This window comes from Podarcis pityusensis (assembly GCF_964106645.2).
Source record: "Podarcis pityusensis genome assembly, chromosome: 3".
NCBI lineage: Eukaryota > Metazoa > Chordata > Lepidosauria > Squamata > Lacertidae > Podarcis > Podarcis pityusensis.
This window is the reverse complement of record NC_138026.1, coordinates 29,564,203-29,576,289: the sequence shown is the minus strand read 5'-3', so window position 1 is coordinate 29,576,289 and position 12,087 is coordinate 29,564,203. Positions and strand designations below refer to the sequence as shown.

The 12,087-nt window shown below is 44.6% G+C and overlaps 1 protein-coding gene across 4 annotated transcripts in view; it reads right to left on the bottom strand.

Annotated features, from left to right (window-relative positions):
* The window catches only part of LPIN1 (lipin 1), an 85,508-nt gene that overhangs the window by 57,592 nt on the left and 15,829 nt on the right, over positions 1 to 12,087 (bottom strand). For 3 of the 4 annotated variants that reach the window (XM_080997983.1, XM_080997986.1, XM_080997984.1), the window contains exon 2: positions 1,264 to 1,320. In XM_080997983.1, the coding sequence (XP_080854109.1) occupies positions 1,264 to 1,320 (57 nt within the window). Of the gene's footprint in view, positions 1 to 1,263; positions 1,321 to 1,457; positions 1,524 to 12,087 lie in introns of those variants that run through there. The other variant, XM_080997985.1, reaches the window with a different exon arrangement.

The window sequence follows — 12,087 nt, the reverse complement described above, 5'->3', positions numbered from 1 at the left end:
AGCCAGTGTTAAAGAGCGAGTTTTCCTGGGGGAAAGTAGAGGGACAAAAACAGTGGAGTAGTGGGGGGGGAGAGCCAAAAGGGTGGTTCTCTATTTCTCTCTTTTTCTACTCCTTTCTCCCATCTTTATTTCTTTATGTTTTTATTATACTGTACAGTGGACCCTTCGGATACGAATTAAATTCATTCCGGGGGTCCGTCCGCAACCCAAAAAGTCTGTAGGCAGAGGCGCTGCTTCTGTGCACACGCGCAGAGCGCTTCTGCACATGCGCGCAGGGCGAAACCCAGAAGTATACACTTCCAGGTTTGCCACGTTCACAACCCGAAAGTTACGTATCCAGAGCAGTATTTAACTAGAGGGTCCACTGTGGTTAGATCAAGGACTTGGTTCAAATAAAAAGGGGGAAAGATATTTGATATTAAGCTTCATATTTTTCTCAGTAAACCCTAATAAAACTTATTTAAAAGAAAAAGAGAAACAGGAAACTGAAAGAAACTGAAACTGACTTTCAATCAACCTTTGAGAGCCAGTGTGGTGTAGTGGTTAAGAGCGGTAGATTCGTAATCTGGTGAACCGGGTTCGCATCTCCGCTCCTCCACATCCAGCTGCTGGGTGACCTTGGGCCAGACACACTTCTTTGAAGTCTCTCAGCCTCACTCACCTCACAGAGTGTTTGTTGTGGGGAAGGAAGGGAAAGGAGAGTGTTAGTCGCTTTGAGACTCCTTTGGGTAGTGATAAAGCAGGATATCAAATCCAAACTCTTCTTCTTCTTCTTTGAAGCAGGTCCATATTTGCTGATATGTAGTAGCAGCTTTTCCCCTCCCAGTGTATGTGGCTTTTTCCAGCTGTGCTTAACATGAGCATTATAACCTGAGAACATCTGTTTCTACTGTTTCTTCTCTGATAGGCTTCCCTCCTGCCATGTGACACAGTGGCTGTGGTTGGCTATAAGCTAATCAGCCCATACAAAGAACCATATGAGGTGGCACAGATGACTCATTTTGAAAACAACTTAAGTATGGAGGGTTGCAATAAGTTTAGCTCGCGGCTTTCTCATGCCTGTTTTGCAGATTCTAATCTCCCTTGTTTGTGAATGTGAGTTGATTGCCGCTGAGGGGAAAACCCCATAATGTTTTATGTGGAATCTACTAATTCTTGATCTGCTGAGCATGGTACAACTCACCTGCTTAACCACAGAACGCAATGCCTACAAATCTTAGATCAGCCCATGAAATCAATGCAAATAGAATAAAAATAACTCACATTCAGGTTGCAAGTCCAGACATTTCGAATCCAGCCAGGATCTTTCATCAGAGGAATCTGAAACCAAAAAAGAAAGAGTCGTTTAGTTAAGTGTAATCTGTTGTTGGTATGCCTATCTACAAACTCCTTGTGGAGTTTTCTGGCTCTTCTTACACACAAGTACTTTTTCTACGACATTTGATGTAAATCTTTACCTCTGCTGCAAAGTGGTTTCTCAGGTGTTCGCTGCAGCTGTAAAAGCCCTGTTAGCCACATATGTTTGGAAACACTGGGTTCCTTGTGTGCTGGGGTGGTCTTGGGTTAGCAGAAAGCAGTTCCATACTGTGGACCCCTCCCCCAAGCTGCCCCCCTCCCAGCTGCACCTGAAGATTGAGGAGCCCTCCAGAACGGTATAGAAGATGGCACAAAAAGTGGCAGTTGTTGCAGGGAATGGGCAGAAAGAGGCACGCCACCTTGCCCCACGACAGTGGGTGTCCAGGGCATGCACATGTCACGTCGGCAAGTGCACATGTGCATCACATTGGCATGCCCTGTGGGGTGCAGATGTCACTCACACACATCACAGGGGCAATCTCCTCTACCTCACACCCTATACCATATTGTTCGGGCAGGTCCTTTGATCTCGAGTTAGGCTTTATTGAAGTTGCTTCAGGGGAGTTGGAGACAAGGGAACTTTCCTTGCATAGATGTTAAGTCCACTTAGGATCCAAGTCAGTGTCTGCAAAGGGCCTTTCCATTCTCCATAGATGACTGTTGAGAACATAATACAGTGGTACCTCAAGTTACAAACGGTTCGGGTTACAAACGCTTCAGGTTACAGACTCCTCTAACCCAGAAGTAGTACCTCAGGTTAAGAACTTTACCTCATGATGAGAACAGAAATCGCGCGGCGGCAGCAGGAGGCCCCATTAGCTAAAGTGGTACCTCAGGTTAAGAACAGTGTCAGGTTAAGAACGGACCTCCGGAATGAATTAAGTTCTTAACCAGAGGTACCACTGTAACTTCCCAGGTGAATTGGACTGTAAAGGTCTGTCTGTTTCAAACAGCGTCAGCCGATTGCCTCTCAGAAGTTTACAACCAGGGCTTGTCTGTCTCACATCTGGTTCTCAGCTAATGAACAAAGATGTCTAATCCTGTTTTGTTTATTTCAAGAGCACTCAGAAATGTGCTAAATACTTTTCAGGCACAGCCTTCGATTGCAATCTAATTTCAGAGTGCATCAGCAAACAAATACTGGCACAATTACACAGAAATTAGATTGTGGGTAACAAAAAGCAGGGCTTTGTGGAGGCCACATAGCTAAGGGAGATAAGTAGGGTAATTAGACAGGTTCTGACATTAACTGCGGAGAACGTGGGTTGCTGCATCCAGATGCAGTCATAATTGGAGCAAATACAGTGGTACCTCTAGATATGAATGGGATTCGTTCCGGAGCCCTGTTCGCATCTAGAAGTAAACGTATCTAGCGATGGCATGTCTGCGCATGCGCACGTCACTTTTCGCCGCTTCTGCACATGCGCGTGGTGTCATTTTGAGCGTCTGCACATGCACAAGCGGCAAAACCCGGAAGTAATGTGCTCCGTTACTTCCGGGTTGCCGCGGAGCGCAACTCGAACGCGCTCAACTTGAAGCAAATTTAACCCGAGGTATGACTGTACATTGATTTAATCTAGAACCAACCTATTAGGTGTTCCGGGGCAAGGATGGAGAACCTGCAGCCTTACAGATGTTGGGGACACCACTTCCCATCATCCTGGCCATTGGCTTGCTAGGGCTGATGGGAGTTGGGAGGAAAATAGAGACTTTTTTTCAGTCTCCTCGACTGACCCTCTTCAACCCCCCATTTTTTGGTCACCTCCCAACAAAGCATTTCCTGTCAGAAGATGGGCAAGTGCTACCACTACTCCACCAACGGGACAGAGCACACACACCCTCCATCGTCCTGAGGAAACCCCTTAATCCCAGTTTGACTTGATTTGATTCTTTGGTAGATCTACAAAAAGGAAAACACATACCAATAAATAAATTTTAGAAAGGGGCAAGATTAAACGTGGGCACACAAAGCATTAAAAAAACACCAAAAGACTCCTTGCAACCCACTCTGCTCCCACTTTCTTCCCTGCCCTCTAACTGCCCCTCAGAGTTGACACATCACACAGGGTTGAACTTTGATGGCGGCAGCCTCTCCAGCAGCCACAAAGAGCTGCCCAAGGAAGGAAGAGGCCGTTGGTCATGGAGAGCCAACAGGAGGCTCCCTCGTTACCACCACTGCTTGAGAAAAGTGCCGGCTCATCTTCCACCCTGAGCTTCATGGTGGCAGCACTGGCAGGGGAAATAGGGAGATTCCAGAATCAAATCAGAAGAGCCGGGATGGCTTTTCTAATTCTGGGACTGTCCCCAGAAAATAGGGACACCTGGAGGGTTATACCTAGGTTACCTCTTTCTGCTGCTGTGTCTCGACCTGCCAAGTAGCCTTTCGATGGGTCACTGAAGCCTAGTAAAGGATCAGCCAATCGCAACACAAATTTCTGCAGAGGTGTACAACTGCAGATGCTGTTCTTTAAATAAATAAAAAAATCAGTGTAATGAGCTTTACAACACTTGGCCAGAGGTGGCCATTGACCTTGTATTGCAAATAAGGAAACTGAGGAAACTATGATATTAAATAGCTTGCTCAGTATCGTAAAGAAAATAATTAGGCCCGAGCACCTTCCAATTAACAGCCCTCTGCTTTCATCATGTGTTTATACAAAGTCATCATACTGCCTTGAGGTAGCAGTGGAACCACCGGGAGGAAGTACTAATACTGACTCTGATGAAACAATTTCAAAGTTATCATTAGGTTGCTTTTCTAACAACTTGCGGAGGCTGAAATGCCAATGGGTCAATAGATGGTCTGAGTAAAATCCAGGCAAACTGAGAGCTTCTCAGTCCCATTGATTTCAAGAGGAGAGGTTAAATGCTTGTGCATAATTCTCTCCTGATTAGATCAACGGGGCTTAAAAGTGCTTAATTTTGGGGTGGGATCATGCCCGTTATTTAGTTGAAACAAAAGTAAAACGTAAAGTTGTCAGAGTATGATAATGCCAAGGTTGCAGGTTCAATCCCCGTATAGGATAACTGCTTATTCCTGCATTGCAGGGGGGTTGGACTAGATGACCCTCAGAGTCCCTTCCAACTGTACGATTCTATGATGTGAGATTGACCAGGCTAGGCAGAAGAGTAAACGTGTTGCATTTGTATGCACACCAGCACTGAAATCACTATGGCCTTATTTCTGCATGTGATTTGTGCTTTATTCAAAATATTTATAGAAAACCTCTATAATGTCTCTTGCACATACACTAATTTTATCTTGTGGGCTTCCCACAGGCTTCTGGTTGGCTACTGTAAGAACAGGATGTTTGACAAGATGGCAATTGGCCTAATCCAGTCTTCCTCCTGAATAACTTTCTTAACACTGGTAGTGGGATAGGAGAGTTGTGGGGGGGGGGGTCACATCTGGCAACCAACGTGCCCCTTTGGTTTCAGATAGTACATGGGTAAACGAGTCTAAAAAGCCTGGGACACAAATTTTCACGGCCCTCTAGTGACTATGGTGGCTCATTTACCAAAAGTAATGTATTTAGTGTTAACTCCGGAAGTGAAAACTCGATTCTGACCACACTAAGTCCCCTAGAGCAAAATATACATCAGGAAAGCAGTATTCTCATGGCAGTTCGTTCGTTTCCCCTCAACATTTCCATAACTGTTCATTTTGGTTCATTATATTTGAACTTTCACACAATATAAAATGGACTCCTAGAAATATACTGGGATATAGCACAAGTTTAGTGCTTATTTCCATGTTATTTGCTTCCAGGGAGGGAGGGAATTAGTTTGCAATATACATGGAAATGACTGCTGAATATTCAGAGGTAAGCTCCATTACAGTTGGTGTATTTTTTCCGGAACTGTGAATAAGGTCGGTTTGTGTTGAAAGGTGAAGTGAACCACATTGCTCTTCCATCAATGTGCTGGGCCTGTGCACATCCATTCAAATGTACTTCTAAAGCTCAGGCGCTGGGCCTAGGAGCAGCACAGTCGGTTTGGGTCTGGCAGTCGAGCAGCGTGTCACAATACGTGACGCAATCGCGCAGCCTTTGGAAGCAGGCTGACGATGGCAATTCTTTGAAAACAACACTGTATGCTCAGTCTCAAAAACAACTTTCTTCATGTAGTGACATAACCAGCCCGTGACAAGCTGGGCACCTTGCCAAAGGCGCTGTTGAACGCCACTTGACACTCCTCTGCAATGCAGAGTTATAAATAACATCCAGATAGCACAACACTCAGATACAGACCCACACAGTCGCATTTGAATCTGGAATGTTGCAGAGAACACAGGATTTCAGGTTGTGACCAAGTACCAATTCTCATTTATTTAAAAAAAAAAAGTTGTTTTATGTCTCACAAACACCTGTGCAAACACATCCGTGTTCAGTAGATATAATTACAGGATCTAAGAAAATAGATTCAAAGGCAACATCAGACCCTCCAAGTGTCCCTGTTTTACCAGGGACAGTCCCGGATTTACAGAAGCTGTTCTGGTTTTTTATTTGATCCCGGAATGTCCCGTTTTTCCTTAGGACATCCCTATTTTCATTGGAGAAATGTTGGAGGGTATGGAGTTATACGACTCTCGAGCTAAGAAAATAAGTAACTATACAACCGTTAGAAGTCATCCTAAGGCAACCCTGTATAGTTTTATTATGTTTTCATATATGCTGCAACCCTCCCAGAGTGTCCGGGGCAACCCAGTCAGATGGGTGGGGTATAAATAATAAAATGATGATGGAATAGAATGCCCCTATTTTCATCAGAGAAGTGTTGGAGGGTATGCAACATGGAACACCTGTCTGCAGCAATGGGCAGCACAAAGTAACCCAAGCAATCAAAAGTTTGACTAGGAAATAACTGAAAGAGAATGAAAATCAGAAACTGCAAAGGGAGTCTTGTGTCTCCAAGAGAGACCTGGGTACAAGGGCAGAGCTCGGCATCTTGTTGCTACACGACAGATCCATATGCGGATGTGGCCCAACCTGCTTTGTAAACTGAACAGCAGCTTGTCTCCTGGACAGTAGTCACATGTTGCTTGTGTGTATTGGCACTCGTGGGATGACGCAGCAACGGGAGTAGGGCTGCACTGCTGGCCCCACTCCTGACATCACATCCCAGGGCTAGCCCCACCCCCCTGACATCCATGACGATGATCACAACACACAGGCATTTATGGCTGGGTTTGGTCCAGGGATGCAACATGGGGGTGGGCTGACACAGACGCCCCCCACTCTTGCTTCAACACAAATGCCTTCTCCAAGAATAACACATGGATAGCACTAGTAGCAGACCTGAGTAGAGGGACATCTCTGCCCAATTCACACACACACACACACACACATGCCAGCCCAGCACAAAGAAGGTTTAGATTTCAGCCCAGGAAAGGGGAGAGAGTGAGACGCAGAGGGTCAAAGCACAGAGACTTGATGGCATAATAATTCTTTGAATTATTGATTTCTGATGCAGCTGTTTTATTTGAGCATGAGGTAGGGAACACATGATGTCATATAACCATTGAGAAATCCATTTGTTTTGTTACAGCGGCTGCATTATGAGGAAACTGATCTCTCCCAGTTTATTAAAAACATTCCTTTGCCAAATTCTACTGTCAAACCTTGCCAGCTATAAAGTTAAATATTCCTCTGAAGATGTTTCATTGAATATCCTCTCCTTGCGTAGGCCAGTAAGTGAATAAATATTGGCATAGTAGTTATCTAACATTTTATTAGTTTATCAGAAAACAATTAATGAAACTCCAGCTGAATCAGTTTAGGTGCAGAATGATATTAATTATATTAATGATCCCATTCTGAGAAGAATAAAAATATGACATTCCTAGAGTTTCAAAAATGTCCCAGAGTGAGTGAGGTAACTGATCTGATTATCAGGCTGACAATAATTTACTTATACAGTATTGTTGTGAATTTTGTTAGCAATATGAAGAAAAAAAAACAGGGTTGAATGATGTACTGAAGTACAGAGTTGATATCCATAAACCTTTTAGGATGAGCAATAAATTAAATAGAAAATTGCTTCTCTAATACAATATATAGCTCCATTAAAGAGAAGTTATGGATCCTTTAGGGTGCTGTTATTGAAATTAAAAGATGATGAAGACTCATTTAATTATAAAGTAGTAATATCTGTAAGTGCACTAAACAGTGAAAACCTCAGAATGCCAGACTATTTTGTTTCTCGATGTGGTTAAAATAAACAAACATGGGTTCATGGTTTCTAGAATCACTGAGTCTAGTCTTATCCAGATGTTCAAACAGCATACAGAGAACACACACATGGGAAGGGTGGGGAAGCAGTGACAACATCCTCAAATGACCTGCCTTTAGTGTATTCTCTGCCCCGAGCCTGTGAATATACAAAAAGAAGGCTGATCGCTGAAGAATTGATGCTTTTGAATTATGGTGCTGGAGGAGACTCTTGAGAGTCCCATGGTCTGCAAGAAGATCAAACCTATCCATTCTTAAGGAAATCAGCCCTGAGTGCTCACTGGAAGGACAGATTGTGAAGCTGAGGCTCCAATACTTTGGCCACCTCATGAGAAGAGAAGACTCCCTGGAAAAGACCCTGATGTTGGGAAAGATGGAGGGCACAAGGAGAAGGGGACGACGGAGGACGAGACGGACAGTGTTCTCGAAGCTACCAGCATGAGTTTGACCAAACTGCGGGAGGCAGTGGAAGACAGGAGTGCCTGGTGTGCTCTGGTCCATGGGATCATGAAGAGTCGGACACGACTAAACAACAACAACATAGTCTTGGTTGCTTTGGCTGCAACAGACTAACATGGCTACCCCACAAGAACATGTATACATGTAAACATGCACATGCTCAGTGACTCTGCTTTGGGGGCATACTTTGGTAGAGGGAAAATGTGGGTGGGCAACTGTCATGAGCCCCTTGGCAGCCCCAGATGGACCAGGAGGAAGAGGAGGGAAAAGGAGGTAGAGGAGATAAGGGGCTGCAAGACTGGTCTTCCCCTTGTGAACCTGAATGTCAGAGAGGGGAAAGTAGCTCTGATGGTTTTCTCCTCTGCCCCTCCAGTGGAGCACACAGCCTCACCAGGAGAGGAGCAGACTGCGACCAGCCAGAGGGAAGGGCAGAACAAGAGAAGATGGCAGCAGAAGATGTCATGAAGAACAAGGCACTGCCTTCATAAGTGGTATCAGACACATCAGCCCAAATGGAGCGTGCATGTGTGCATGCAGCAAACTCTTGGGTCAGCTCACCCTGCCTCATCTTTAACAGCTTGGCAGGAGGGCAGTGTGAAATGTTGGGACAGCTTCGTATCTTCTGTTACGTTATGAACCTCTTGCTTAGGTCATGTTTTTGGAATCTTCTGGAACTTGTGCTCGCTGTGGAGTTTTCACCACTATCAGCCTGAATGGAAATCTCTTCCTTGCTTTCAAGTAAGAGTCCTTGTTGTGTTTTGGAATGGGAACCTGGCAGCGTCCACCCCAAATCACAAGCCAGTGGTGGTCAGGACCAGTAGCAAAAGGAGTCGTAAATTCCACTTTTGTATAGTAGTATAGTTTTTTCTACATCCTACACATTTCTCCCATGCTACTCTTTATCCTCCATTCATGCAAGCAAGAAGCATGATCAGTGTTCAAGGACACATTCCAGCCAGGCAAAAACCCTTGGAACGCAAAACAGGACCAGAGAGGGGTGTGGCCTGGGTGAGGGGTGTGGCCTAGAGGACCACATTCAGCTTGTGGGCCTGAGGTTCCCCACCCCTCACCTGTGCTTTTGTATAGATGGACTGCAGGACCTTTCTTCCTGTTTCACATGCTTTTACTCAGGCTAAACCTGTTCCTATCTCTTTTTAAGATTCCACACTAAGAGGAACATGTATCATCTGACTTTGGCACATACATTGTGGCCAGACAAGCCTGACAGCTGAGCTCACCTCAGGTCAGTGCTCATGTTTACAAGCTGCGAAGAATGGGTTTGAGATGTGAAAACACAGGCACAGGATCTCCGGGCAACACGCACCAAGGAGAACGCGAAACAAAAAGCATTCATCACTCAAATGTCAATACTCAGCTTGTACTGTTCTGGGAACAAGCACAGTGAGCTGTTTGTTTCTACCCATGTGCACTTGATAGTAAATATGGCCATGAGCAGAGCACGAAATCCTTGCAGAAGCTTATGGCCGGGAGAGATGTTTGTCTAGATCAGGCATGTCCAAAGTCTGCCTTGGGGGCCTAATCCGACCCACCGGACAGTTTAATCCACCCCCTGTGGCAGTATATTTCCTGGGGTAAAATCCTAAATAAACCTCAACAACTTCAGTCCTAAAAAAAAAGCTCAACAACTTAGGTTGGCCCTTTGGTTGGCCCTCACGGCCCTTCACTTCATCAAATCTGGCCCTCTTTGAAAAAAGTTTGGACACCACTGGTCTAGATCTTCCCAGTTTTCTTGTAAATATTTCTTTGTGATTGTGTCAGGCAAAGAATGCATCATGGAAATAAACTGGCAAGGAAGAAAAGCAGGGTGGGAGAGGAAGATGGATCTGAGGCTGAAAACCTGAACAAGTCTTCAGCCGTTTGCAAAGCCCTAACAGTATTTTCATTCAATGCCTCTCAGCCCCTGTTAAAACATTTGTAAACATCACAGAGGTAAGAGCACTGCCCCACCCATTGTTTGAGCTCTGGACAGATGGGGATGGCCATCCTCTAGGCAAATTGTCTGAGCACAACGTAGCCTTAAGTTACTTGACAGTGACTTTCAAAGGTCTCCAGTAAAGGACCACAAGAGCAGTGCTAGAGTCCCCTGTGGATGATGAGTTGGTTACAGCCATCGGATCTACTGCAGCTGAGGGAGGACTGAAGCACCAGACACAAAGGGAACCTAGGCTCAGTTCCCAGGTGTGGGGAACTATTGGCCCCTCCAGATATGCTCCACACTTACTGGGGCATGAGGAACTATTGGGAGGAGCACAGAGAAGGTTCACCACACTTACCCTGAAGGGATAAAGCTGCAAATTATAGTTTTAGTATTTTGAACCTGAGATCACATTGTGTGAATTTGGAGTTCCCCTTACCAGCCTAAACCAGTTTTTTGAGTCTGGTCACCACCTTCAGCAGCTTGCATAACTTGCTAGCAAACTTTGACCCTACCACTCCCACCAATAGAGATTAAATGTCGTTTTCTTATAATCTGTGGATGACTCTCTTGACTGGCCCATGATGCCTTTGACATATTTTTTCTCTCTTGCACCCAGCATTTCATCATCATAGATGCAATATTAGTTCAGCCTGTAGTTCCTGTACAGAGTTACTTTCGTGTTGGAGTGCTATCCTCTGAAATTGTTTTGAAGTTTTAGCCCCCTTTTCTGGGTATTTGAGGAAATGAGCTAAATCTCAGAATAAAGAGCCAGAGCCAAAGATGGAAAGTGCTTTTCCACTAAGGCCCATCTCACCTTCTTCTGTGTCTAAACCAGTCTCTCTCTTTTTTTCAGTCATATTCTTCTAATCATTTTCTCTATTAGCAACAATACAGTGGTACCTCAGGTTAAGTACTTAATTCGTTCCGGAGGTCTGTACTTAAACTGAAACTGTTCTTAACCTGAAACTGTTCTTAACCTGAAGCACCACTTTAGCTGCCGCGCCGCCAGAGCACGATTTCTGTTCTCATCCTGAAGCAAAGTTCTTAACCTGAAGCACTATTTCTGGGTTAGCAGAGTCTGTAACCTGAAGCGTATGTAACCTGAAGCGTATGTAACCTGAGCTACCACTGTAATTTGGAAGTTAAGTGCTGAGAAATGTGATTTCCACAAAACTGAAGCTTTATCGCGAGGGAAGACATTGGGGTCCTCTGGAAAAAATACTAACGATCACTTCGTGTTCTGTTTATTTCATATTAAGATATTTATTATCATTTCAACACCAAATACTAAATCCATAACATTCAATTCACACATTTAAATAAATTAAAACCAAATCTCTCTCGCTCTCTCATACACACACAGTCTCTCTCTCAATCTATGTAACATGCTAAGATGATCATTTGGAAAGGCAGGTTTCCAGTGAAATCTATTCAGGTAGCATGGGGCTTAAACACAACTTTGAATTTCTTCCCCCAGCTAGAACGCAGTGCATTGGATTGCCATATATCTGCCAAATTATGCACAAAAGTCATCCAAGCCTCTTATGCTCCCTTTTGGACCACTCAAGCCCATCACTTCTCTCATAGTCCTTTCAAGGAACTCAGACAATCTTGTTCCCACAAGAGCATCATCAAGCCTCCAACTCGATGACCGAAGTCTGGCTTTACTTTCATCAGAGTCTCTGACAGAGACAGACTTGCACGCAGCTATGTTACACATAGGAAATGTAACCTACAGTATTGCCTAGCGTATTGCAAAATCCTTGATGTCTAAGGAAGCAGTCGGGAGAACCTGAAGGAAGGGACAAATATAGTTACTCAGCTGAGAAGCTGCCCAAGGAGCCAAATGTCACAATTTTTGATGCATCTCAAGTAATGAAGACCTTGGATTTATGAGTCATTGGAAAGATGGTGTGTGTGGCCTGCAGCAGCGCTACAGAACTGCCAGTGCAATAAAGCCCAGGTGGAAAAATTGTTGAATGACTCAGCCCTTTTGCCAGCCCTTTCTTAGATGCCTCATATTGATCCTTGACTTGCAGTAGATGCATTGTGACAGAAATATGACTTCAGGGCAAGGAAACCCTGGAGAGCTGCTTCCAGATA